Genomic DNA, 27,996 nt, shown 5'->3' with positions numbered 1-27,996 from the left:
GTGGAAACACATTCCTCAACATTCAGTTGATTTCCCCAGTTTTTACTTGGTTCAGTAGTGGGGTTAGCACCATCTGAGTCCAGTGGGTTTAAACTTGTGTCCACTGTCAATACAAAGATGAAACCACTATTGCTGCTGCTGCTGCTGACAAAGATAATGATGGAAGGAACAGTAAGAGCTCAGCTCAGAGGTCAGTTACTTTCTTTTTACTACAATTACTTTGACTGTGCTTAGTATGCCTAGTTCTACTACTGTGTCTCAAATCTTTTCACTCTGGTAACATCAAAACTTTTCTTACATGGAAAAGTTTACTTCACCACACCAGTACCCCTTAGCTCTGTAGCTGCAAGTTATTTCATTCATTCAGATTGTGTTCAGAAGTCAATTCGTTTAAATCTCTAATTTGGGATTTTCAGATTTATGTGCCCAAACTACTATTAATGGTACACACACACACACACACACACACACACACACACACACACACACACACACACACACACACACACACACACACACACACACACACATGGTGCCAGACCCCCACTGACCACAACCCTAAACCTCCCATTGAAATGTAAGTGGGGAGTTTCTCACACATTACATAAACATATACTCTACTACACTAAGCTGCACTGAAATAAACTAAAATCCATTCAGAAAAATGCTGGTTGAGTTCAAAAGTAAGCTGTAGTATCATACACACTGCTTGAAAATATTAACATGTTGATGAGACAGTGTGAGTGTGAGATAGAGAGACAGAGAGAGATAATTGGGGTTAACAACCACCCCCATGTTCTTCCTCCTTACACCTTCACCTCCCCCGATCGGAATGCTGGAGGGAGGAAAATCGGTCTAATCAGCACACATACACACAAACAAACTAGGTTTAACTAAAAGTTAACTAACCTTATGCTGTGTCTGATCTCCAGATCAATATCTGATCATATAATGACAGCCACGTTTAACACATACCCAATACGCTTGGAACAAATTTGATCCAGGGCTAAAATGAATAATGATGATTTCCTGCTCTAACAAAGACTGAACCAAAGCTTCAGTCAGAAACAGCCGTTGTTCTGTGGTTTATGTTTACACATTTTAATTTTGATCTGATGTGTTACAAATGATGGTGATATCACAAATGTGAGGACTTTACAGGTTTGACTCAACTCAAAGTCTCATTAAAAGCCCTGTGACATCTCCAGAAAGGTCTTACAGTAAAATCAGTGAATGACCTGTGGGGTTGGTGTGAGGAGTGTGAGACCACCCACTGATGTGGACACAGCTGACCACACAAAGTCTCATCACCATGTATTTGAACAGATCACTCTTTTGCCAATGGGAAGTCACATCTACAACTACACAACAGCATCCCAGTTTCATCGACACAAAATTCCTTCAAAAAACTCTAATCTGCCTGGTTTATTTGGGAAAAAACAGAACAAAACCAAATACTGTTTAGTCTGTGTATTCACCTTGAACATGACCATGATAAACTCAACACAAACTTTATCAACATTCCAGTTTTGTCCAAACTATGTTTGGATGACATTACTGAGAAAAAAATCTGTGTTTAATCATCCATTTCTGATCATCAAAAGATAAAACAAGGAACCTGTGAAACCACAGCTGGATAAACACACACTGGGCTTCTTTCTCCAAAATGGAGACTCACATAGTTACACCTAATCGGACTGATTAAGACCTGGATTAAGACCAAAGAACATCTGTGTTAAGTCTGTCATGATAATATTAAATAGTATTTACACATCAGTGTTTGGATTACACAAGTTCAGACTTCATTGTGCTAATTAGACAAGGACCTGATTAATATGCGCAAGCCAGCTTCAAATGAACAGTGATTCTCACAAAATATATTTATTTCCACAAATTTATGTTGGAAAAGATTGTATTTATATTACATCTTGGTCCAGTACTATATTGCATTCAATGTATTTGCTAAACCTATTACCCTACTGACAAAAAGAAACAGATTCTACTACTGACTTTAATCAATCTAAGCCATACGTTGATGCTCACTGAGCTCTTTGTTGAACATATATTATTTCTCCCCTCTCTGTAAGGATCAACCTGTATTTGTGTAGCAGAGTACATACATAGATGTATATTCACTGTGCACAATTAATAGGCAAGTAATTAGTTTGACCATATCATTTTATCCATAATTTCCAATGTCTAGCTGTATAAACATGAATACGTGATGTGTATTTGTGCAACAAGACGGGAGAGTGTGGCCTATATCAACACCTTGTATTTAGGTGTGCATGATTATTAGGCAGATTCCTCTCCTTAGGAAAAATGGGCCTTTCTCAGCAGCACTCTACTCAAATGGACTCAAAATCCGCTCTCAGACCTACTGTCAATTTACTGCCAAGGCACTATCTTGAAGCAGTGGTAGAGGAAACGGTGTGCATCTTTCAAGAAGACTTTTTTTATGCAAGACAACACTCCATCAAAGGCATCAAAGTGTGTGGCTGACCAGTAAAGGCCTTAAAGATGAAAAACTAATGACACGGCCCCTTCTTCACCTGACTTAAACCATATTGAGAACTTTTTGGCCCTTTTTAGGCAGGAAATTTAAAGTCAAAATTAAATCAAAGAACCTTTATTCATCCCCAAGGGGCAGTTCAAGACAGTGAAGGTAAACAGAACACTCTGAACAGTGTCTTGTGGTTGCGGCTGCACAAAAGGTTGATTCTGACCAGATCAAGAAACTGACTGACTCCATGAATGGAGGCTTGCGACTGTTATTCAAAAGCAGGGTGGCAATATTGGTCACTGAGGTTTTCTTTTTTAAATGTTTATTTGTAAATTTTGAGTTTGTTTATTATTCTCACTTTAACAGGTGAAAATAAACAAGTGAGATGAAAAAAAATCTTTTCTTGTAGTGGAAATTTACCATAAAGAGGCAAATGAGAGAGTTGTCTTTTTTATGATTTATTATAAAAATAAAGGAAAATGAAAATAATCGGGAAAGCAAATCAAAAACATGGATGTTGATCGTGCACATCAACAAACCAAAAACCAGCTGGGGAGATCAGTGCACACACCATGAAGGTGTGAGAGCCCACGATCCTCAAGTTGCTTCTGCCTTTTAACCCCTTTCTCTGGCTCTGGTGGAATGTCTCTCTGCACCAATAGAATTGTTTGTGCCACCTTATCTCGCCGTGAGTGAGAATGTTTACATTCGCAGAAGTAAGAATGTTTACATTCTCACTTCTGCATCATCAGTGTCTTGTTATCAAAAGGAAGGAACACCAACCAAGACAAGATGCATTCGGTTTTACAGCTTTGGGTCTGGTGTGGAGTCAGAGAGGATGGAGCCAGAGGCCGAGTGTAAAACACAGACACATATCATAAACTATTAGTCAGTCAAACAGAACATCAGATGTTTAAACTTGATGTATAGTATATGTATGTATTTATATATGCACACAGTATGACATTCTTTTTTTGCTATTTTTAATCTTGCTTTCTATCTTTCACAGTAATCATAAGTGGGCAAAGCAGTTTCTCTCTGGGATTAATAAAGAATTTAAAATTTGGAATCTTGAATATACAAATGACAACACTAAACACTGGACCCATCATTTCTCTGTGCATCTGACAGAACATTTAATTTGATTATGGACATTGTTTTTCTAACATTATTTATATTGCCACATGTGCTGGCTGCTATTGCCCCTCATAAAGTATTAATGTTACAATCACAACTGCAACGCTTTATTTTTTAATGCATTGTTTCATGTTTAAATAAACATTTACTAAACTACAATGTGAAGATATGACTCTCAGGAAGTGACCGCAATAACATTCGTTGTCTGAGTTTAGCAAATAAGTAAGAAAAAGTTTCCAGATGCATGTGTTAGAAACTTATGATGTTAACAGTTCTGTGGTGTGTCTACTCCTAGGTCTGTTTCCGGCCATGCTGAATCTGGCCAGTAACGCCGAGATCAGTAGTAATGCCACATGTGGAGAGCCACAACCTGAAGTTTACTGTAAACTGGTAGAACATGTTCCAGGACGCAGAATCAAGAACCCCCACTGTCCCAAATGTGATGCCAATTCTGTCCTGTCAAAAGGTACCATGAAAAACAGCACTTTATACTGAATATGGATCTGCAACTAGGAGGGTAGTCTGAAAGTTCAGTCATGTCAAGTGAAGACACTTATCCGACTTCTCTCAGACTAAAAAAAAATCTACCTCAATAGGTGGTGAAAAGTTTCTACTCAAAAAGAAAAAGTCCCTCTGGTGGAGTTAACTTTCACATAACTCCACCTGAATGACTGAGAATTGTGATAGATGTGTTTCAGCAGGGTTGCTTGGGTTAACATATTTGTACGCTTCAGAACGTCATCCAATCACAAACGCCATTGATGGGACGAACCAGTGGTGGCAGAGTCCAAGCATTAAGAATGGTAGACAGTTTCACTGGATCACCATCACATTGGACCTCAAACAGGTAACACACATCCTCTGTTTTCACAGGGCCCAAAAGATCACATCTACTACCACCTAAGTATTTATCTCTGTGTTCAGATTTTTCAGGTCGCCTACATCATTATTAAGGCAGCTAACTCCCCTCGACCAGGTAGGACCTGTCAGTCTCCTGTTTTTCTGAGCCATGATGTGTGGTTTCCTCTCTTTGACTCTCCTGTTTGTCTCAAGGGAACTGGATACTGGAGAGGTCCCTGGATGGTGTGACCTTTGACCCATGGCAATATTATGCAATCAGTGACTCTGAGTGTTTGAGTCGTTATAACATCACACCAAGACTTGGATCCCCCACTTACCGGAATGACACAGAGGTTATCTGCACGTCATACTACTCCAGGCTCAACCCCCTGGAACACGGAGAGGTGAAGCATTCTGCTCAGCTGCACCACTGTGTCAGACTTAAAATGGCAGACCAGGCCATGAATTAAGTTACCACAGGGAACGAGTTTGATTAAGAACTCAGAGGGAAAATAACACAACCAAAAACACTCCTTTAAACAGTAACTGGATCTCAGGAGGAAAACTCAAACACAAAAAGAGAGTGGCTAAGAATAACTTAATAGCTAAACGGGACTCACAGGAATGAACAGGATTTAACTTAAACTAAACTGAGCAACCAAAACACGAGGAGTAATGAACCTGGTGGAGGACAGTATAGAAAAGATCAGCCGGGAGCCAGACCTGGTAACATTGTTGATCTAGCAGGGGACCAGTGTGGCCAAAATCAGGGGCGTGGACAGAGGAAAAGGCAGGAACGGGCTGAGGACTGTGACAACATCACATCATCTTTGTTTCTACTATTATATCTCTATACTTATACTATATTCATACTGTCTGTATTTCTCTATTTATCTCTTATAGTATTTCTATTACACCACACACAGATACTGTATGCAAGTTGTTTGTTCACACATCCAGGGCTCACCTTTTTTAAATGATTTGTCACTTCAGCCCTTTGATACTTGTTATCAACAAAAAAAGCAATTGCAATCATTTACACTGTGGACATGTTCAGGATTTCACTGAATGTGTGAAAATGGTTCGCTTGGTTAAGGTTTTATGGACAAGTTCATAAATGGACCAAACAAATGAATGGGCCATGTTTTTTTTTCATTCATGAATTTATTTAGAGTAAGCTGGTTACAGAACTACAGTACATTCACTGTTATAAATGAGTAACCTGAAGTGCACCAGTACAGTATATGTTCTCACTGAACGTCATGTTTCGACTATGGTTCATATAAGACGCTTTAGTTCTAGAATACAGAATACAAACAACCCCTTACTACAGGCGAGGGTTTGACAAACGGGGGAAATGCTTTTCCTCACAGGTACTGTGTGGTGTTTTGTGTTACAGGTATCTGGTTATACTGGTTATATATCAAACATAGTCAGCATTTAGTCAACTATCACTTTTTAATAATGCACTTCTTTAATCAAACTAACCTTTCTTAATAATCATCTGTCACTCTCACCTGACCTAGATTTGTGTCTCTCGCTTTCCGTCTTAGATCCACACCTCTCTGATCAATGGACGACCCAGTTCTGCAGACCCGTCATCCAGGCTCCTCAATTTCACATCAGCTCGTTACATCAGACTTAGACTGCAGCGAATCAGAACCCTCAACGCAGACCTGATGACACTGAGTGCCCGTGACCCCCGAGACGTCGATCCTATCGTCACCCGCAGGGTGAGACAGGCCAAGCAGAGAAACACAGTTTGAACATTAATAGAAGGAAACAAAACGTTTTATTAACATGAATTCATTTGGTTTTCAATTAGTATTATTACTCTATAAAAGACATCTCTGTCGGTGGGATGTGTATCTGCTACGGACATGCTGAGAGCTGTCCACTGGACCCGGTTACCAAGGTAACAGCAATCCTGAGTTCACCTGCAAAACTGCAGTGTGCAAAACCTTTCCACCAGTGCCATTTTGTGTCCATTCTTACAGAAGTTGCAATGTGTGTGTGAACACAACACCTGTGGGGAGAGCTGTAACCAGTGTTGCCCTGGTTATCACCAGCAGCCATGGCAACCAGGAACTATATCCAAGGGCAACACCTGTGAAGGTAAGTCAATTACTGTAAAAACCCCAGCAACCTCTGTTCATGGGGTTTCAAAACAGCTGACTGTCTCCTGCCTGCGGCTCATTTGTCTGTTTCTCACTGGTCTGTTTTACAGAATGTAATTGTCACAACAAAGCCAATGACTGTTTCTACAACCAAACTGTGTCAGAACTGTCGTTGAGCTTAAACACTCGTGGTATTCGTCAGGGAGGTGGTGTCTGTATTGACTGTCAGAAAAACACTGCTGGCATCAACTGTGAAACCTGCAAAGACAGCTACTACAGACCCGCTGAGGTTTGTACTGCAAAATACTCTAGAGACGTGACTGTACACACAAATACTTACAATTACACTAGAGACATTTACATCTAGTGATTGTTCTCTAATTACATAACAAAACAGCAAAGGCTCTTTGTTTTGTCAGACTAAAGACGGACTCTACACAATCTAAATAACAGGTGGATCTCTGGTTGTACTGATGGCCTGTTGATTTAAGTAACTAGACTGTGTAGTAATAGGTGTCTCATGTTCGTTACTGTGTACAGGTGTCTCCTTACTCTGATTCTCCATGTGTTGAATGTAACTGTGACCTCAGAGGATCACAAACTTCCGTCTGCGTTAGAGATGACACACAGCCAGGTCGGTATTGTCATTTTGAACGGTTTGGTGGGGTTTTGTTATTCGGTCTGATGCATGTCCTGTGTACTTGTGTGTACAGGTATGTCCCCTGGCCAGTGTGTCTGTAAAGAGGGCTTTGCAGGTCAACACTGCGATCGTTGTGCTTTTGGATACAGAGATTTTCCTCTTTGTGTTCGCTGTGAGTGTAACCTGTCGGGCAGCACCAACACTAACCCCTGTGCTCCCTGTACCTGCAAGGTAACCTGTGACATCATAAGTGCAATTACCTATTATTATAAACTACTACTACTACTCACACATTCCAAGGTCTAATTTATTGTCTCTTGCACAGATGAATGTCATGGGGGCTCACTGCGATCTATGTAAGCCAGGGTTTTACAACCTGCAGAAGGAAAATCCATTGGGCTGCACTGACTGTTTTTGCTTTGGAGTGTCCGATGTGTGTGAAAGTTCTATGTGGTCCATGGCACAGGTAAACACAATCACCTCATGAGGTGGTTAGCGGCTAATCATTTACAGCAGCTTCCTACTAACTGTGGAACCAGCATGATACGTCAAAGGGATTCAAACCAACCTGGTCCCAGTTGATTGGTCACCTTGTATGCAGCTCAGTCTGACTTTAAGGATAGAAAACCAATACATACATTTAGACGATTTACAAGTAATAACTGTGCACAGTTAACACACATGCGCATAAGTAAAACACTTTTTTCCGGTTCAGGTGTTTCACACAGAGCCTTGGCTCCATTCTCCATCCTTCTACATGTTCCCTGTCATTGACACCAACGATCTGCCAATCCTGAGGAACACCTCACATGGCCATGCACACAAACAGGTGCTGTCATGGGCAGCACCCCCAAGTTTTCTTGGCAACAAGGTGAATTAGTTCAATTCAATTTGTAATGGAAGTTACACTTCCAGGTCTCGTGCTATGGATCTGTAAGCCTGTTTTTCCATCTACCTGCAGCTTGTCTCTTATGGGGGTCACCTGAATTACTCATTTGTTTATGACATCCCTTTGGATAATGAGGACCAATCTTTGCCTGCTTACTCTGACATCGTTATAGAGGTGAGAACAAAAACTACACATTGAGTCATTCAGGACTAAAACTCTCAAATAATCCAAACTCTTTTATAAACAACAGGGTAACGGCCGGGCTCTTCGACTCTCGCCTCCCATGCTCCTCTTCCTCTCCCCACTGGCAGAGCTCAAGGTTGTCGTGGAGATTCTGCCAAAACAGTTTGTGGATGATAAAACAGGTGATCCTGTTTCTCGAGATGATGTGATATCAGTGCTTGTTGATGTGACATCACTGTGGGCCCGACTTTACTTAAACACCTCAGACACTGGGTCTATACGGTGAGTACTGTGTTTACTTGACAGGACTACACAGTAATGAAAGTAATAGAGAACTTAATATATTTACCCTATATTAATATGGTTCTAACTTGTTTACAATTTTACAATTTTTACTGGAGGCAGAGGTATAAGCTTTGAAATAAAAGATGTGGATCAAATGCCTTTTGGACCAAAATCTTTAGGGTTTTGCTTTTTTTAAAACTAGAAAACATGTAATGAATAAAATACCTATGGTTCTCTGTCCTTCAGAGTGAGTTCAGGGTCTCTAGATGTTGCTGATAGTACATCAGGCTCTGGTGTTCAGGCAGTATCTGTGGAGACATGTGAATGTCCCTGGGGTTACAGAGGCACTTCCTGTGAGGTCAGTATACGTTCTGTTACTCAATATAGTTTTTTCAGTACTGTTAATACTTATTTGTGACATTACCACATGTATTGTTATTACAGTCTGGGAGAAAACCAACCACCTCAACACTATCAGTTTTTTTATACTATATCAGTAATGCTGTATATTTCTTTCTGCAGGAATGTCTACATAATTTCTACAGGGTGGGAGGAGTGTTGTTTGGGGGTAACTGTTTGCAGTGTGAGTGTAACGATCATGCCAACAAGTGCGACAATAATGGAACATGTTCGGTGAGTTAAATATAAGCGATAGGTGAAATACAAAGGTATAAACATGACATAAATACATGGATACATACAAAGCGTTCTCACCAAGTTTCAGATACATAAACACACAAATAAGACAGTAAGAGCCCAATCCAAAAATCCACAACAAGGAAAAGGCACAACCTGTTGAACTTGTTATAATTGTTTGGACCCAAAAATATATTAAGTGTCTTTTTTTGTTTTGTTTTTTTTTTAATTTGGTTTTGATAACTTTAATAGTTATGATAACTCCTAAACTAAAGACCTTCCATTTCTTAGGGTTGTACACACAACACCACAGGTCCCCACTGTGATCAGTGTTTACCTGGTTTCTATGGGGATGCCACTGAGGGAACAGCAGAGGACTGTCGGCTGTGTCCGTGTCCTTTGACGGAGCCATCCAACAGCTTCAGCCCCACCTGTGTCTTGGTTGCGCCAGGCCAGGTGTTATGTGACAAGTGTCAGGAAGGCTACACTGGGACCAACTGTGAAAGGTATGGATGCCGCACTGACTAATGCAGTGGATAGTTGGGTGAAATGTCTGACATCAGCATGTTTGTGTATCCAGGTGTGCAAGCGGTTACTATGGTAACCCCCAAGTGGTGGGTGGCGGCTGTGTTCGCTGCAAGTGCAATGGTAATGTGAACACCAGTGAAGCTGGACATTGTGACACCATCACCGGGGAGTGTTTGCGTTGTCTGGGCAACACTGCTGGGAGACACTGTGAGGTCTGTCGACCTGGTTACTATGGAGATGCCGTGGTTGCTAAAGACTGTCGAGGTAAGAGTTTGTTTTCCTCCTCTGGGTAACGATTCATGTCAATCTGACGGCAGAGTGAGTACAGGGAATTAAAGACTTTCGGTCCAACATTACATAAAAAATATTAATTCAATTCAATTTTACATATATAGCACCAAATCATTACAACGTAAGGTTTAAGACCTTAAGTTCCTTAGGAATGCTGATTAGTAGATTATATTTCTGACTCATGACTGTGTGACTCAGTCATGTGAAAGTAGATCCTGACATTCTGGTAAAAGGCTGCGGGAACAATTGTTCAACATGTGAACAGAAGCTCACGTTAATACCAAAGCTGTGCAGGGTCTGTACATGTTGCTTCTGTTGTGTCTGACCATCAGTGTCTTTTTCAGCCTGCAGCTGTGACGTCAATGGCTCTGTCTCTATGGAGTGTGATGTGAGCACAGGTCAGTGTCCATGCAAAGAAAGCGTGACAGGACGCACCTGTGACCGCTGCCAGGTGAGACACATTGAACTTTAACCAGTGTTTACCTCAAGCTTTGATTGCATGTTATTTAGGCTCAACTAAATTAATGAATAATGTTTTACATCATATTTTTAAGTTGGGGTTCTTCGGCCTACACAGTGGGCAGGGTTGCCAGGCCTGTGGCTGCAGCCAATTAGGATCTGTCTCTCAGTCATGTGACAATGAAGGGCGATGCCAGTGTGTGGAGACTGTGGCTGGACACAAGTGTGACCAATGCAATCATGGTTACTATGGTTTCCATGGTGATGGCTGCACAGGTATATCAATAGAAATGTAAATTCACTCTGGCTGCTGCATGGTTATCTTATCCAATTCTAATGGGCCATACTCTCCCAGCATGCAACTGCAATCACACCGGTGGGAACTGTGATCCTGAGAGTGGAGCATGTGTCTGCCCCCCCCACACAGACGGCAGCGCCTGCAGCAGGTGTGAGACTGGTTACTGGGGTCATGACCTTTTGAATGGCTGCAAGGTACAAAAATACAAACTACATGAACTGATGTATATGATGTATGTATATCCAACAATCTATAGAATACCTGGGCAATAGGTCTGAGGTATGTTTGCATTGTATTCGTAGTGGTATGTATGAACCTATTTATTAACCTAATAATGGTCACTAATTTCTCTGCAGCCATGTAGGTGCAGCTCTACAGGAAGCATTGCCACTCAGTGTGACCTGACCAATGGCACATGTCAGTGCAGAACAGGCTTCTCTGGCAGATCATGTGACCGATGCGCACCTGGGTACCATGGTTACCCCATATGCTTGGCTTGTGGCTGTGACATGGCTGGTACAAGGCAAACATATTGCAACACAACACAGGGAGTGTGTGACTGTGAAGACAATGGGGACTGTGTGTGCAAGGTACTTGCTATGTATATCTATGTAGACCCAGAATGTATGATCCAGAACATCAGGAACATGGTTTTAAACCACAGACGTCTTTAATCAGCAACAGAAATAATCGAACTTAACCCCAGGAAAAAGTTTGTTTATCTCAGACACCTTCAATCTATCTGCATCGGGATTCTTCTGGCCAAAGATTTGATCGATTTATCCATTTTAGCAGCAGATCTCTGGCATGTTCTTGGTATGGTTATTGTTAGACATTGGACTGTGTCATGTACGTTTTGCTGTATGTGTGGATTTTCAGGCGGGGGTGTCGGGCCTTCGCTGTGAGGAGTGTGTCTCTGGTTGGTTTGGTTTGTCCACTGAGAATCCAGATGGCTGCTCCCAGTGTTTTTGCTCAGGACGGAGCCGAGACTGTGAGGAGCAAGGTGGCCTCATTCGAGTACCTGTGAGTAGTCACACCGCAGTCAGCAGGAGGACAGAGCCAGTGCATGTGACTTTACACAGATATTAATCGTAGCTTCTTCCCATAGATCGGCCTGGCTCACTCGGGTGGTCTCTTGCCATTGGTCAGCCAGTCAAACCTTCAGGGTACGGTGTCAGGAGTACATCAGCAGGCTGGAGACATGGTAGTTGACACCCATCAGCTGAACACTACACAGCTCATCGGACCTTTGTACTGGAGACTGCCTCAACAGTTTGAAGGAAAACTGGTACTGTATCCCAAACATTCAACTGATACCACCAATGCTTGGCTTCAGTGTGCATTATCTGCTGTTTTGTGTGGATTACGGTGTGAATAAATGTGTAACATATTTGTCTCGTGTAGCTGATGACATATGGTGGCCTCCTGTCTTACATCGTCACCTTCTATGCTGAGGAAGACTCGGGATTAACCAATCAGGAGCCTCAGGTGATAATGAGAGGCGGCACCATTAAAAAATTCATCATATACACGGACGTAGCTGCCCCCAGCAATGGTGTCAGGACTCAACATGATATCAGGATGACAGAGGTACTGTGGACAGAATGCAACGTCAGGACATAGTTTAAAGCAGTGAGAGTTTCTGTTAATGTGAGTTTTTGTGTTACAGCACAAGTGGAAATACTTTAACTCTGTGTCAGAGAAGCCAGTGAGTCACACTGACTTCATGTCTGTCCTCAGTAATGTTCATTACATCATCATCAAGGCTTCATTTGGGACCAGACTGCAGCAGAGCAGGTTTGAATGCACTCGTTGGACATCACGCTCAAAAAATGGTTCTTGCCCCTAAAAAACCCTGTTTATAATTTTTATGTATTGTATACATGAAAAATAGGATTTCAAATAATTATGAGTTTTTTAAATAAACATAATGCAAATATGCTCAGAAATATACTATAAATAACTTAAGAATAAAAGATTACAAGTTAATGCAAATTTACACATTAACCTTATGTTTTGTTCAAATACCTAATTTCATATTAACATTCACCATTTCATCGGTTTATCCATACCGCTTTACCCCATATGCGAGGTCGCGGGGGGGCTTGAGCCTATCCCAGTTGGCTATGGGCGAGAGGCAGGGTCCACCCTAGACAGGTCCTCAGTGTATAGTTATGGTAAATATCTTCAAGCACAACTAAAGACTGAACTAAAGAGAATTTATTGACTCCTTTGGGAACCTCTGGGAGAGTCAACTGGGCTCGAACTGTTAATTTCCTGTTTTCCAGAGTTACGCCATCCCCACTGAGCCACCTGGACACTACTTGCAGATGTGTTGAAGGAGTTGGTACTTGTGAAACCAATAGCAATGAAGTATCAACTGTATACTTTATAATTTTATTTACATATTATATTTCACTGTAAATGAATAATCAATCAACCCTATACATTTTTACTTATATCTGTATTTACCATTTTAAAAATACTCACATTAAATCAGTCTTGTGATGGCTCAGTGGGCATAGCGTTAGTCTGAGAAGCAGGAGATTGCTGGTTTGAGCCCAGTTGGTGCCACCAGGTCCTCAAGTAAGACACTTGAGGACCCTTCACAGTGGCTCCCACAGTGTGCGCCATATGTGGCTGCTTGCTACCGAGTGAGGGAACAAGTCAAATTCAGAAAACACGATTTCTTGTCCTATTAACCTTATATCACATAACCGCAAACTGATCAAATAGTTAAAGTTAATATGAAGTTCCTCATTATCTTTACAAGAGGTATCTAAACAAAAAAATAAGGTTTATGTGTAAAATTACATTAACTTTATGTAATCCTTTATTTAATGGCATAGCCCTAACCTGACTGAAAGACTTCACGTGACGTCTTACCTGGTATTTATGTGATAAAATTACATGGAAAATTTACATGTAATTAAATTACATGAAGTCCAAATTTTAGGCCTGATTATGTTTTCTGAGTGCACTTGGGGTTTGTCAGTCATGCTTTAGCAACATTGGTCTCTAGTATCACTTTCTATCCATGTGATTTCAAGAATCTCAAACATCACAATGGAGACAGCGGTGGAGGCTGAGTTGCAGGAGGGAGCAGAGGTCACAGGAAACATGGCTAGATTGATTGAGTCCTGTATCTGTCCACCTGGATACACCGGACTGTCCTGTCAGGTAGTTTGACTGCAACTGTGCCGTCTGTTTTCACCACTGAGTCATAAATATCTGATCAATGATAAATTCAATAAATTACCCTCCCACGTTAACCTCTATCTCTTTCTTAAACCTGTGTGTTTGCAGGAATGTGCGGCAGGTTATTTCCGCCAGCCTTGGTCTGAGTTGTCTCCTCAAAGTCAAAAGTCAATGCTTGTTCGGCCCTGTGTTCCATGTCGCTGCAACAACCACAGCACAAGCTGCGATACAGAAACGGGGGACTGTCAGGTAAAATGCTCTAATTAAACCATTTTCATAAATGCTACATATTTGAACTAATGTAAGAAAATTCTGTTAAGGACACTTCAAACATAAGCATGGGCTAACAGTCTACTAATTTCTTAATTATGACTTAATTTTGACTTACCTTTTAAAAATAGCTGCTACATCGTGTCTTCTCTGTTCCAGCACACACTTTCCCATCACCGTTTAAATTAGGTTTTTGAGATTATAGTCTACATAGTAGATATATTATAAGAACCACATACAATCTATGAAGAGAACTCTATAAAACAGTTAAAAATGGAATGCATAATGACCAAAACTTTATTAAAAAAATAACATGATTAAATAAAACATTAATTTAAATAATTATTTACATATACAGTAAATAAAGTTTGGCATATTATATATCTTGAGGGCAATCTGTCATTTTAGCATTAACATTTATTAATTTTGTTTTTTGTTTTTAGCCTTTTTACAACCATTAGCATTAAACGTTGTTTCATGTTTTCATTAATGTCACAAAAACAACTGGCATTATTTCAACCATACGTCAACGTTGATTTATAGGTATATTTAGGCATTTTAACAGCCATTAGCATTATCATTACATCAATGTCACATCGACATCTGACATTATTTCAACCTTGTTTTAACATGCGGTCGGTTGTGTGCCTGTTCGGTACCAATGAACGACTGAAACTGACTTAGCGCATATAGAAACCTTTACTGTTCATCTCTCAGAACTGTCAGCACAACACCAGTGGACGCAGCTGTGACCAGTGTAGTCCGGGGTTTTATGGGAATGTGAATGGTTCCATCAGTGACTGTTCGCTTTGTGCATGCCCTCGACGGGACAACAGGTAATCAGTGATTATTGAATAGATAAAAAAAGTACCTACCTTCTCTATTTTATTTAATAATAATATTAATATTCATGCTCTATTTTATTGAATCAAGAGTGTTGTCTGTCTTTATCTGTGCTAAGCTTCAGCATGACCTGTGTGTCCGATGGAGCAGTTGGAGATTTTCGCTGCAATTCTTGTCTCACTGGATATGAGGGTCGATACTGTGAAAGGTAAAGTCAGTGTAGTCACATATAACAATTACAACAATGACCTGGGTGACATCACCTGTAATCTTGCTGTCATTGTTTAGGTGTTCGTCAGGCTATTATGGGAACCCATCTTTGCCGGACGGCGTGTGTTCCCAGTGCAGCTGCAGCCTGTGGGGATCGCTCCACTCCATGTGTGACCCCCTGACTGGACAGTGTGACTGCAAGGCTGGTGTTAAAGGTCACTCATGTGACAAGTGTGAGGATCGTTATGTGTTGGAGGGAACCGAGTGTGTGTGTAAGTAATGGCACACAGACACATTCACGTTGGTGTTTCACATTTTATTAGTTTGCTAACATGGACATTTTCACCTGCAGCCTGTGACGACGAGTGCACCGGCGTTCTCCTTAATGATCTGGACATGCTGCATGAACACTTCCTGTCTGTTAACATGAGTGGCATTGCCATGGCAGCATACCACCAGCTGTTGTCAGTGGAGAATCAGACACGAGACCTGCAGGTACAAACCAAAGCTTCTATCACCAGGTTTAAGATCAATTTATTCACCACCTTGGTGCAGACAATGACCCATTCAGGTAAAGTTGACACACTATGTCTGTCAGGTGTCTTCACAGAAGAACTCAGTCATGTTGCTCCTGGCCCAACTAGAAGACAAGATGAATGATTTGTTCTCAGACCTTGACAACTTAGATCAACAGGTATGTTCACACTGAAAAAAGCTCATTATACAAATTTTCTCCAGTTTGGTCATGGAAAAACAACTAATCACTAAACAGTGTTAAGTTATTGACTCTTAATGTTCAGGAATACATTTGTAAATCATTATTATCATCTGCAAAATTGATTTTTTGTCTTAAAATGTCAGAGCTTTGTGAAAATGAACTAATAAAGCGCCCCATTTCTCCTTCCATCCCATTGGCCAGGCCACACATCTGTCAAACAACCTGCAGCGAGTGAACCTTTCATCCACTAACAGACTCTCACAGGGTGCTCTGCTTCAGGAGAACATTAGCCAACTTCACAGGAACATTGAAGGTGAAAATCTGTGACACTATGAGCACATATTTGTGTCATATAATAGCATGAAATTACATAAAACTGCACTCTGATTGGTACAGCTATGAAGACAGAGGCAGAGCTTCTAAACCAGACCTCAGAGGAGAAGCTGGATTCAGCTAATCAAACGTCTTTGCTGAAGGAGGTTGAGTTAATGTTGAAAACCATGAGAACTGTTAATCAAACAACTGCCAGAAATTTGGCCAATCGAGAGCTCAGGTGTTTACACAAAAAAATAAGAATTGTATAAATATTATTTGATTGTTAAAAGCATCGCATGTGTTAGTGTTTACAGGTGTCATTGTAATAATATAATGTCTTTCTCTCTGCAGTCTGGCAAAATCTCTGGTCAACACACTACAAATGGACTTTTTGTCCAGCAGAGTAGTGATTGGTGATTTCCACCCTCGCTTCACCTCACTCACCGTTGCCATGGAAATGCTGGAAAATGCACACAGTCATCTAAGCTACGCCACCCAAAAAAATGTGGAAACGCATAACCTGTTGAATGGTACACACAAACTGCTGGACCGATACCAGGTGAGCACACCTGCAGACAGGTCCTAGGGACCTAGATTAGAAGTTGTGCTCAGCAAAGGTGTTGATTCACCAATTCTAAGACACATCTGGTGGTGTGTCATCACCAAAACAGGAAAATATAGATGGAGAAGAGGGCACAGAACATAGCTTTGTGGCACAAATCTAAACAGGCATTGAGCATTGGATAATTACCACGGCCAAGATAACCTGACGGTTTCACCAAATACTTAGAAATGAAACCAAATTCACACAGTGGGATTTGTAGTTCAGATCTAGATTAGTCACAGCTATTTATTTTTATTTAGCCAATCCTATTTATATGGCGGGAAATATGAATTAGACTTGAACCTTTGTATCTAGTTACATGCCTTTTATAAAATATAGCCTTAGAGGGATAGATTGAAGGAAGATGCTTAATTGAAGAGGAATATTAAAATCACACACTGTACTTTCTGTAACTCAAATCAACATACTTTAACATCTAGCCTTTTAGTCTGACTTTGAATACTCATCACCTCATGCAACAAACACACCTGTATTTATTCATATTTTTCTGTTTCCTTTGTTCTCTAGATTCTCCGTCAAAATTTGAGTGCCGAGGTTCGTTCTGTGGATGCACTGATGGAGGAAAGTCAGTTATTCCTGGAAGACACCATCAGTTTTATGGAGGAATTAACAAACACCAGCATGGTAAAAAAAAAGCTCTCTTCAGAACGTTTCTGTTACCTCGTAGTAACTAAAAAAGCAGTAATAGCTCACCTGTCTATGCAGCAGGTGGAGGTGCTAGCCGGACAGCTGGATCAGTGGAGACCCCTCCTAAGAAAACATGTAGATGAGTTAGTCGTTGGACTGAAGACGACTGATGCTCTGGACATTGTTTACCGTGCAGAGAGCCACGCCAGCGTCCTGCAGCAACATGCCGAGTCCCTACACCAGTAAGTGCAACTGCTTTAATGCAAAGCTGAGTATTTGATGTGTTGTACATGTCCACTGATTTAAAACATTTTTTCCAGCTCTTTTGCATCAATGTGTAACCTGCACCACAACAGAAGTCAACTGGCTCAGCTCAATAACAACATCAAAGAGACTGTGCACTCTGCTCATCAGATGGCCGAAGCTGCTCATAGCGCTGCCTCCTTCACCCTCGACATGGTAAGCATGTTTAGATCCACACGTTGCCTGATTCCTTCAGGTAAAACATTGAAATTAAAACTGCAAGAAGTTGCTTGAATATGATAAAAGTTTACTTGTTTATTTATTATTCTTGTTTATTTTAAGAATAATAAAGCCTTTAATAGTCCCACAGTGGGGAAAAAGCACCAGCTGGATGGTGTTGAAGGCACTAGAGAAATCAAAAAACATGATTGTCACAGTGATTCTGGGCTTCTCCAGTTGAGAAAGAGCTGGATGTAGGTGGAAGATGACGGCGTCGTCTACTCCTACCTTCTCTTTCCTGCAGAGGGTCTAGGTAGGTTCCCACCGCAGAGCAGAGGTGACCCAGGACCAGTCTCTCCAGTGTCTTCATCAGATGGGACGTGAGGGTCACTGGTCTGAAGCTGCTGAGGTCTTTGGCATGTGGTACCATGCAGGAGGTCTTCCAGAGCGGTGGTACCATCCTCAGCTTGAGGCTCAGATTGAAGAGATGCTCCAGAACTCCACACAGTTCGCCTGTGCAGGACTTTAGAAAACTGATGCTGATGTCTGGTCCGGCTGCTTTCCTGGCCTTGATCTTCCTGAGCTCTTTTCTCACCTGGTTGCTGGAGAAGGACAGGGGTCGACGGAGTGTCTCAGGGTGGTGTGAAGTGGAGGAGTGTTGCTGGGATGAGTCGCTGGTCTGCAGGGCTGACGGAGCTGGGCTTCGTGTCAAGGTGTGAAGGGCTGTGGGGGTGGTGCGGTGGTGTGAGGTGACAAAAGGCAGCTGCTGGGGGGGTGAGTTGGTGCTTGGTCAAACCTATTGAAATGTAAGTTCAGGTTTGCGCTGTAGGCCTCTTTGGTGTTGGAGTAGAATAGGTTCAGTATTCATTGTCTCTGGTGGGGCAGGTCACATACTGGGTGAATGTGGCCAGAGCAGCTGAAGTCCCCATCAGGAGGAGGGCCTGTGGGTGCTGTTTCTGCAGCCTGCTGGTGACTGAGAGCAGGGTCCCAGAAGCTGTGTTGGCATTAGCGGAGGGTGAGATACACACAGCCATACACAGCAGGAATAATGGCCTCATGCCCACAGCCTTCTGCTGCACAGCTTCTCTTTAATGGTGCAGTGTCCTGGTTTACACCCCCGTTCCTTCCTCTCACCGCTGTCCTTCGTCCTGTCCTCTCGCAGCAGATGAAATTTGTCCAGTTACAAAGTTGAGTCCAGGATGAGAAGAGTCGGCCAGGTCTCCGTACACAGTATATACAAGTTGTGTACAGGTTGTGTAAACTAAGAAAGCAAAAGAAAGATAAATGTAAATAAGCAAGAAAAGGACCAGTTGTGACCAGCAGCCAGCTCGTCTGGCGCAGGAAGGAAAAAGAAATTAATAAATTATTATTATTATTTCAGACCATCCAATCAGAGCAACTGCTATCAGAGCAAAGTGAAACCAAAGTGAATCTCAGCTTTGCTGTTCTAGAAGAAAGTCAACTCCTCTACAAGACAACAGAAGGTCAGTTTCTTTCTTAGGCCTATGACGCCTCACAGCGACTGGGCCCTCTATCTTCCTCCAATGGTCCCATGACTTTATTCTATGCGACTCTACATTGCTCATATCTAGGAATGTGACCATGGTATGATTGTCTGTTGGCACTCCCACAATTCTTAATGAAAATAATAGGTGGAAAAGGATTAGAAGATAATAGCAAACCAAAACTACTGTGTTTCTGTGGTTCAGACCTGCAGGTCAACGTTTCCATGGTAACCACTGGCCTGGGATTGGTCAGGCAGCGTATTCATAACTTCACCCTCCTCTTCCATCAACAAACTAAGCTCCAGAGTCTTATTAATGGTGAGAGAACACTGTGTTAATCAATACATCAATGCTGTTGTTTTCAAAAATTTATTCAGGCTTTAAGTTATAGATTAAACTTCCCACCAGGTTCTTCACCCACTCTGCAGAAAGTTCATGCCCAGAGTGTAGAGGCGCACTCCAGGCTGCAGAAGACACTGAAGCATCTCCATACACTCAGAGGCCAGCTACAAAATTCTTCTTTTATGGTGGAAAACACTAACCACACAGTGCAGGAGACCAACCAGCTGCTGATGCACACCTATTCAACAGGTCAGTAGGTTATTGACTTTGATTTGGTTTGACAAATGCAAAAGTGCTATGGAGTTTAACACATGTACTTTTGTTCTCAGCCAATGAGGTGCAGCAGAAGCTGGATATGGCAAAGAATCACACTCAGCGTCTGATGGAGCGAATAAAGCCACTGAGTATGTTGGGGGAAACACTGAGCAAGAACCTGTCTGAGATCAGAGCCCTGATCGACCAGGCCCGACGGCAAGCTGCATCGGTACGAGGACACACACATAAACACACAAACTGTGATGCACATTGCACTTAGATCTAACACAGCTGTGTAAATGTAAATTTAAGTTTTAACCTCTTTTGATGTTGGGGCAATTTCTGGGCATTTTCAGCTCAGACGCCTGGGAAACATAACTAAAATGAAAGCTGGACTATATCTAAAAGCTTGGGCTCTGTGGAAAGGTGGTTTTCACCACAGCTGCCAGATTCACTGTAGATCTAAATGGTAAATAGTTATACACTGTAAAACACAGAGAAAAAAATAATCTCTTTTAACCTCTTTGCCTGGATTTTCCCCTCATAAAAACAAACACATATCATCCGGGTGTAAGGTGGAATTGGCTAAAAGACAAAAGGGATCCAAATAATAAAGCCAAATGCATTTTTATATGAAAAAAAAATCAAATAGCTTTAAAAACCAACATATCAGACCTATTTCTTATAGATTTATGATATTTCTAAAATGAAACCTTACATGCCATGCTGTAGAACGATCATATAATGCTATAGTAGCATTCACTGTAACCTAAAAGCATGTATGTAACAATCTGGGATAATAATTAATAGGTAGGAACTAACAAGGCAATATTACAAAGGCAAATAGTTATGGACCAGGAAGCAAACATACTAGGTTGAGAGTGCAGTCACACAGTTCATCCATGTAATCAAAATGCCTCCTAACAAATAAGGCAGTACAAAGAGTGGAGATTAATATGAACTAAACATCACTGCATGAGCAGGAACAAAACTAGGATCAGAAAACAAGACTAACAAACTGAAAGCAGCGGCAGAACACAATGGTCTAATAAGCCAATACAAGAGTGCAAACACAGCCTGAGGGAGATACAAACATAAAACATAAAATCTCTGCACAGAGCAGGTAACAACATTAAAATACAGCACACTCAAACAGGAGAACAGAGCAGAACAGTCACACAGTGGAGGACAGGAGATCAAACACACAGGTTACAACAACAATGATTTGAGGGCCAAACCTCAGCTCCAAAGACACATACTTCACATGTGACTCATTGTAATATTATAAACACATGCTGATTATGTATTGTATGGCTTAGATCAAGGTGGCGGTTCAGGCAGACAAGGACTGTGTTCGGTCCTACAAACCGGAGATTCAGTCAAGTAACTTCAACACTCTGAGTTTGATCCTGAAGACCACAAATCCAGAAAACCTGCTTTTCTTCTTGGGCAGCAACACAACGGTAACAACAAAAAACCCAGACACACACACAGAATAACACCCAATTCATGTGAGCAGAACTAAGAAAAGGCTGTGAATGTCTGTCACGTTGTTGCTACATGCGGTGTGCTCAGGTGGATTTCATGGCTGTAGAGATGCATGCTGGGAAGGTGTCTTTGGTTTGGAATGTGGGCTCAGGCACCACCAGACTGGAATTTCCTGGACTAGATATCACAAACAACAAGTGGACCAGAATCAATGCTACACGGTAAGTGTCCATGTCCAGTACGTTAGGTCTGTGTGTGAATGGGTGAAAAACAAGCAGCATCAAAAAAAGTGCAGAAACCTTCCCATTTACTTTGTGCACAGCTCATGCGATTACAACACATGATGACTTTTTACTAAATGGCATTCTGTTGAAATGACGCTGGCAGGTTTGGGGCTCATGCCTCGTTATCGGTCCATCAACCAGACTCAGACTCAGCCGCTCTGCCAGCAGCAACGGCAAGATCACCGGGAACGTCTAGAGTTCTAGATGTGGACAGAAACACTGTGATCTCTGTTGGAGGTCTCTCAGCTGTCACTCAGGTAACTCACACACAGGTCAACGGGAATGTCCTGACAGTCCGCCTGAACGCCCGCTAACTGTGTCTGTGCAACGTCAGGGCTCCACAGAGCTCAGGGCCTCCACCTTCCAGGGGTGCGTGGGTGAAGCTGCGCTCAACGAGAAAAACATCGGACTGTGGAACTATGTGAGCAGAGAGGGGCCGTGTGGAGGCTGCTTCAGCAGGTGAACGCCCGCGACACACGTTACACTTGTATCTGTGACGACACCACAGGGTCTCACCTGCCGCACTCTGTGTCTCCCTCTCCACTGGTCCCACTCTCAGTCCCCAGGTGGAAGGGACGTCTTTCCACTTCGATGGATCTGGATTCTCGGTGGTGCGAAAGTCCTTGAGGGCAACCTCCACCTCTGTGGTCCTGCTGTTTAAGACTCTGTCACCTGGTGGATTACTGCTCTACCTTGCCTCCAACAACACTGTACGATGTACACACTTTTTTCATTTGAGCTGTCAGTGGAAAGAGGACAAGCATGTGGTCTGACTTATTGTTTCCCACAGCGAGACTTCCTCTCTCTGGAGCTGGTTGAGGGAAGAGTTCGTTTGTCATTCGATCTTGGTTCAGGGGCCCTGATTCTGGCCACAAACCGGAAGTACAACAGTGGAGTGTGGTACAAAATCACGTTACAAAGGAACAAACGTAAAGGTACAAGTACACCTGCTGCTACTACTACTACTACTAAAATACTACAGTGATGTGGTACAAGATCATGCTGCAGGGAAACACTGCTTCATGGCAACTAGCCTTTATTGTACCTCTGTCTACAGGCTACCTGTCAGTCATGGCTGCCGACCAAACAGCAGAGAAGGAAGTTTTGGAGGCTGAATCTCCTGGATCGGCTTCTGATCTGAACCGGTCTGACCTTGACCCAATCTACATAGGGGGAGTTTCTGCCTCTAGAGCAATCAGGTGAATGTCTGTCCAGAAAATTGTGGGGGAAAAGGATGTCACAGAGTGTATTAACTCAGGTTTCCTGTGGTTGCTAGGCGACATGTAGTGTCCAGGTCATACGTAGGCTGCATCAGAAATGTGGAGATTGCTCGGACCAACTTTGACTTGCTAAGAGATGCATACGGAGTCCGGAAAGGCTGTGTACTTGAGGTACTTCAAATTCTACAAATGGCAAAACATTCTCCAAATACTACATGTAACACACATACACATACATTACAGGGAGTGCGGAGCGTGTCGATGGTGGCCTCTGGATTTGTTCAGATCGCTCCTCCATCGCATGGACAGGAGGTTGAGCTTCTGTTCTCTTTCTTCTCCAAAAACCAATCAGGAGTCCTACTGGCCGTCTTTAGTTCAGCCCAGTCTAACAGACAGGTGAGCTCACTCACACATCCTTAAAGGTTTTAGAAAAAATAGAATGTGCTGTAAAGACCTCTAAGATTAAACTCCAGGGCCACAGTATTTAGGTAAACATGTCCATTTCTAAATAAATAAAAATTACTAAAAATGTATATAATCAAATAGCATATTATATATCATGACAATACATAACTAAAAGCTGTCTGCAGCACTTCCTGTCAGCTCACCTGGTCTCAGGTGCCCTGGAGGTGGAGTTTGGTGAGACAGGTGGGGACAGTCGAAGGGCCGTAGCGATGAAACCTGACGGAGGCGTGTTTAATGACGGAGATAAACACTCAGTCATTATCACCATCAGCAGGAAGTAGGTGTTAACTTGGAAGCATATACCTCAACTGTTTCACCCATGTATTAAACTAACATGCATGCCACCTGTTTCAGGCACCTGTCCCTACAGGTGGATGAGGGCAACCTGAAGTCTGTCAGTTTGTTGCCGGGCAGATTTCCTCGTCTCTCTTCAGCTGTTGTCTTTGTTGGTGGGATCCCAACAGAGCAGACGTCCCGTCTGCCGGTCAGGTTGCAGAGTTTATCGAGGTTGTTCAGAGGCTGCATCCAGCACCTGGTGATGGGCGGAATGTACGACACACACACACGCACATACACACACACATACGCACACACACAGAAAATAACTTCTTCTTGGAAACTCTCTACAGGCTCGTTGACCTTTCATTAGCTATAAAGTATGAAGGGGCCGATTTCGACAGCTGTCTGCTGGAGGAGAGACCAGTGCAGCTGGCGCTTTCTGAGGATCAAGATGAGGAAACAACTCCAGGCCCCCGTCATTTGTCTGTAGTTCCATCCCTGCAGTCGACAACTTTGGCATCCGAAACGGTAATCAACACACATACAAGGAATTATTGGCTAGCTGTGGACAACTGGTGACTGAGCACTGCTGTTTGATTGGTGATTTCTTCAGTGTGCCCCTGAAAGAGCGCCAAGCTACTTGCCATCAGCAGCTCAGTTTGGTTCATTCAAAAACAGTCACGTGACCTTCACCATCAACCCTGACACTGTTAAGAGGAGGTGAGTTTCCACGGCAATGGGGCCCCAGTGAAAGAACAACCGGTTATAAGTTCTCTATAAAAAGCTGTGTCTCATGCTTTTGTGACGTCTAACTGTCGAGTTTTTCTTGGGTTGTCTCTCTTTGTCCACAGCGTGTCTGTGAAGTTTTCTGTTCGGAGCTGGTCTCAGGAAGGAGTGATCTTCCTCCTCTCTCACTCCAAACAGGCAGACTTCATTGTACTCAGTCTCAGAAGGGGGAAAGTGCTAATGTCGGCTGACCTGGGGAAAGGCTCTGCCTCCATCAGCTCATCGGTTCCTATCAACGACGGACTGTGGCACACAGTGAGTTAACTAATGCTGCCTTTGTTATAATAGAAGTTAGAACTAACACATGGTCACATTATGGGTGATGTGGGATTGCTCTCAGACATTATGTTCACTTGACCTTTGACCTTGACCTTTGTCTTGCAGGTGAGTGCTGAGATCAATCGCCAGGTGATGTGGGTGTCAGTTGACAGTTCAAGTAGAGACTCTGTTACATTGAAAGGAAACCAGCTGGATGTGGACAACACACTTTACGTGGGGGGTCTCCCACACACATTTACTACAAGAAGGATCAATGTATGGCGCTTCCCACATCACACACTTGAGTAGCATTCAGTCACTTGAAAGTCAAACACACCTTCTCCTACTTGTGCGCTTCTCAGGTAAGCAGCAGCTTTTCTGGTTGTCTTCACTCTCTCAGTCTGAATGGAGTCACGTTGGACCTGTTCAAAGCATCTACTCAGCATCACGTGTCCTCCTGTTTCACCAATGTCCAGTCAGGAAGTTACTTTAACGGCAGTGGATATGCCCTCCTCAGTAAGTCTACGAGGAAACAAAGAGTCATCAATTCCATGTTAAGACCTCCTTCACAGACTGAAACCCTATATTTTCTCTCCTTGCCTTTTTATTTACATTCCACTATTGCATTGACATCATCAACACGTTGTCTTCTCTTTTTGCCATAGTTGTGTCTTCCTCATTCACACCTGCTGCAGCACAACTGGCACCTTAATTCATTCATTATTTATGACATGAACGTTTAGTTAACCTGCTTATTTGCTCTACCTGTACTTTTTAATAGCTTCTGAGCAACAATCCAGTGTCACGGCTCAGAGGAACGAGACGCACGTGCCAGCTTCTCCTGTTCACTCCATGACATTAATGGGAATTTAAAACCTTGTTTTCAGTGCATGAAGGGTACAAGGTGGGCTCTGACTTGTCGTTGGCTCTGGAGTTTCGAACAAGTCAATCAGACGCAGTGCTTTTGGGGATCAGCAGTGCAAAGGTGGACGCCATTGGACTGGAGTTAATCAGTGGACAGGTGAACAACAAACCTGTGGTTTACCCACATGTGACTTCCCCTGACCCATTGTTTACTTGTAATTTACTGGACCTTTACCTATTCTGCTTTAGGTTGTGTTTAATGTCAACAACGGGGCCGGACGAGTGTCTGTGCGCTCTGTTGGTCGAAATCTGTGTGATGGACAGTGGCACCGGCTGCTGGCTGTAAAAAACAAACATGCTTTGAGCCTGAAGATAGATGGGAAGAGTTTCTCCACCGCCAACCCTTACCCTCAATCAACGTCTGCTGAGACCAACAATCCCGTGTACCTGGGCGGATATCCAGGTGAGAAACTTTGGCTAAAATCTAGTTTCATTTAACTTTCAAAACATATAAGTTATTAACATTTTCCCTCTGCAACCGTGTCTCTGTCCAGGTGGGGTGAGACAGAACTGCCTGTCAATCAACTCCAGGTTTAAAGGCTGCCTCAGGAAGCTGCAGCTCATTAAGTCTCACCAGAGCAAGGTCCTGAACCTGAGCTCTGCCCATTACCTGTCAGGTGTCATACCTGAATCATGCCCTGTTGTGTAGCGTTGTCCATTCAAGGTCTTTTTGTACCAGTGATTCTGATATTGATAGTGGTTTATTATTAGTTTGTATTGTCTGTGACTGTTTCTACCTGAATTAATAAACATCTAATCAAAAATTACAGTCATTCTTGTTTTTGTCATTATCTGTGCCCCTTGTTAAGCTTTGACACTTTATTACTTCTTGGTGTTGTTAGTGAAAGCAGCTCTGTGGACTTGTTTTAGCTGTTGATACCAGACACATATTATAGGTGATCTTATCCACGTCACACTTCTAAGGAAAGAGCAGTTGAGCCCCAGGCTGAACAGAGACGTTCAAGTTGTGACTGGTGGATTGTCTCATACAGGTTTTTCCACTCAGAGTGAATTCTTGTTGTGCTGCCACAGCTTCATAGGAACCAGCACTTACAGACAGAAACGGACTGAGTAAGTACTTCTCTATAAACATGTTCTGCTTGTTTTCGGCAGTTCGCGTCCTTCTGCACAGCGTAGGGCCATTTGAACGGAACCTCATCTCGGCCTTAGGTCAAACTTCTGTTCTACTTCTGTTCCGATGGCCTGGACCAGGCGTCTGCAACCCTGGTCCTCAAGAGCCACTGTCCTGATCACCTGATCAGGTGTGTCACTTAGCTGCTGATTGACTGAACACACCTGCTCAAGGTGATCCATATCATGTGGGGCAGGGAGAGTTGGAAAACTGTGGCTCTCGGGGTCCACGGGCGGCCACTCTGGTCTACACGTTGTTTCTGTTGGACTTTGTGGTTAGGAGCAAATGTGAGCAGTGAAGCTCACATCTGAGTTTCACTGTGTTGACACATGGAGCCGTGGCCAGGATGCAGACAGCTGGCTTTGATGCTCCACAGGGGGAATACAAGATCCAGGTTACTGTGGACACTCACTTCCTGATTGCTGAGCCAATGCTGACACAGAGCAGTGTAGGTATGAGCACTGCTCTGACTAAGTCCATGGCTGCTGTAAGATCTTTCCAGTTGACATTATTATTTCAGCAGGTCTGTAGAGCAGCACCATGAACCTGTAGGCAGCAGCTCACAAGTGATGATCAAAGTAGACTGGTCTGCAGTCCGCTTAACAAATCCATGTCGTCTTCTTGAACCTGAGCCAGAACACGTGTAGTGAACATGTTTAACGAGGATCCACTGTGTCAAATTCCGGCAGGCAGCCACCATGTTGGAGCTGGAGCTCAACAGCATCTTGGAGGATTTAACAGACGAGGAGTTTAAGAAGTTCAAGTGGCACCTGAAGCTGGAGAAGGTGGGCGACATTGAGCCCATCAAGAATTACCAGTTGGTGAAAGCAGAGCGGGAGGAGACCGTGGACCTGATATGTCAGAAATACAAGCACAGTGGAGCATTAGAGGTGATGAAGAGCGTCTTACTGAAGATCAGCAGGAACGATCTCGTCACAAAGTTGTCAAATAAGATGGGTCCAGCAGGTCAGTGATCAGATGATG

General features: G+C 42.8%; 1 protein-coding gene and 1 long non-coding RNA gene across 2 annotated transcripts; one reads left to right on the top strand and one right to left on the bottom strand.

The window, feature by feature from the left end:
* The first annotated feature begins 1 nt into the window (after position 1).
* lama1 (laminin, alpha 1) lies at positions 2-26,647 on the top strand. Its single transcript, XM_029148698.3, has 63 exons — positions 2-190; positions 3,936-4,106; positions 4,375-4,487; positions 4,565-4,616; positions 4,694-4,884; positions 6,034-6,213; positions 6,306-6,395; positions 6,478-6,595; positions 6,708-6,886; positions 7,138-7,231; positions 7,311-7,468; positions 7,563-7,703; positions 7,953-8,108; positions 8,199-8,300; positions 8,377-8,591; positions 8,841-8,952; positions 9,117-9,227; positions 9,522-9,736; positions 9,811-10,022; positions 10,394-10,500; positions 10,604-10,784; positions 10,864-11,000; positions 11,163-11,396; positions 11,686-11,829; positions 11,915-12,094; positions 12,211-12,396; positions 12,476-12,603; positions 13,857-13,986; positions 14,113-14,253; positions 14,992-15,110; positions 15,236-15,325; positions 15,406-15,599; positions 15,680-15,822; positions 15,926-16,021; positions 16,247-16,358; positions 16,442-16,598; positions 16,712-16,919; positions 17,493-17,609; positions 17,691-17,854; positions 17,933-18,071; positions 19,456-19,558; positions 19,784-19,897; positions 19,988-20,170; positions 20,251-20,405; positions 21,496-21,639; positions 21,752-21,885; positions 22,052-22,205; positions 22,283-22,407; positions 22,508-22,658; positions 22,739-22,883; positions 23,006-23,147; positions 23,225-23,339; positions 23,412-23,564; positions 23,759-23,910; positions 23,988-24,182; positions 24,263-24,440; positions 24,526-24,632; positions 24,764-24,953; positions 25,083-25,232; positions 25,319-25,472; positions 25,844-25,977; positions 26,070-26,283; positions 26,375-26,647. The coding sequence occupies exons 1-63, from the start codon at positions 118-120 to the stop codon at positions 26,527-26,529; spliced, it is 9,237 nt and encodes a 3,078-aa protein (XP_029004531.1). The 5' UTR covers positions 2-117; the 3' UTR covers positions 26,530-26,647.
* LOC129603928 (uncharacterized) lies at positions 17,472-18,752 on the bottom strand. Its single transcript, XR_008694332.1, has 3 exons — positions 18,363-18,752; positions 17,679-17,735; positions 17,472-17,561 (listed from the first exon to the last, which is right to left on the bottom strand). It is a non-coding gene; the product is annotated as an uncharacterized LOC129603928 (long non-coding RNA).
* Positions 26,648-27,996: the final 1,349 nt, after the last annotated feature.

Source organism: Betta splendens, chromosome 4 (genome assembly GCF_900634795.4).
Source record: "Betta splendens chromosome 4, fBetSpl5.4, whole genome shotgun sequence".
In the NCBI taxonomy this organism is placed as follows: domain Eukaryota; kingdom Metazoa; phylum Chordata; class Actinopteri; order Anabantiformes; family Osphronemidae; genus Betta; species Betta splendens.
The sequence above is the reverse complement of the archived record's forward strand: the minus strand, read 5'-3'. Positions and strand labels throughout refer to the sequence as shown.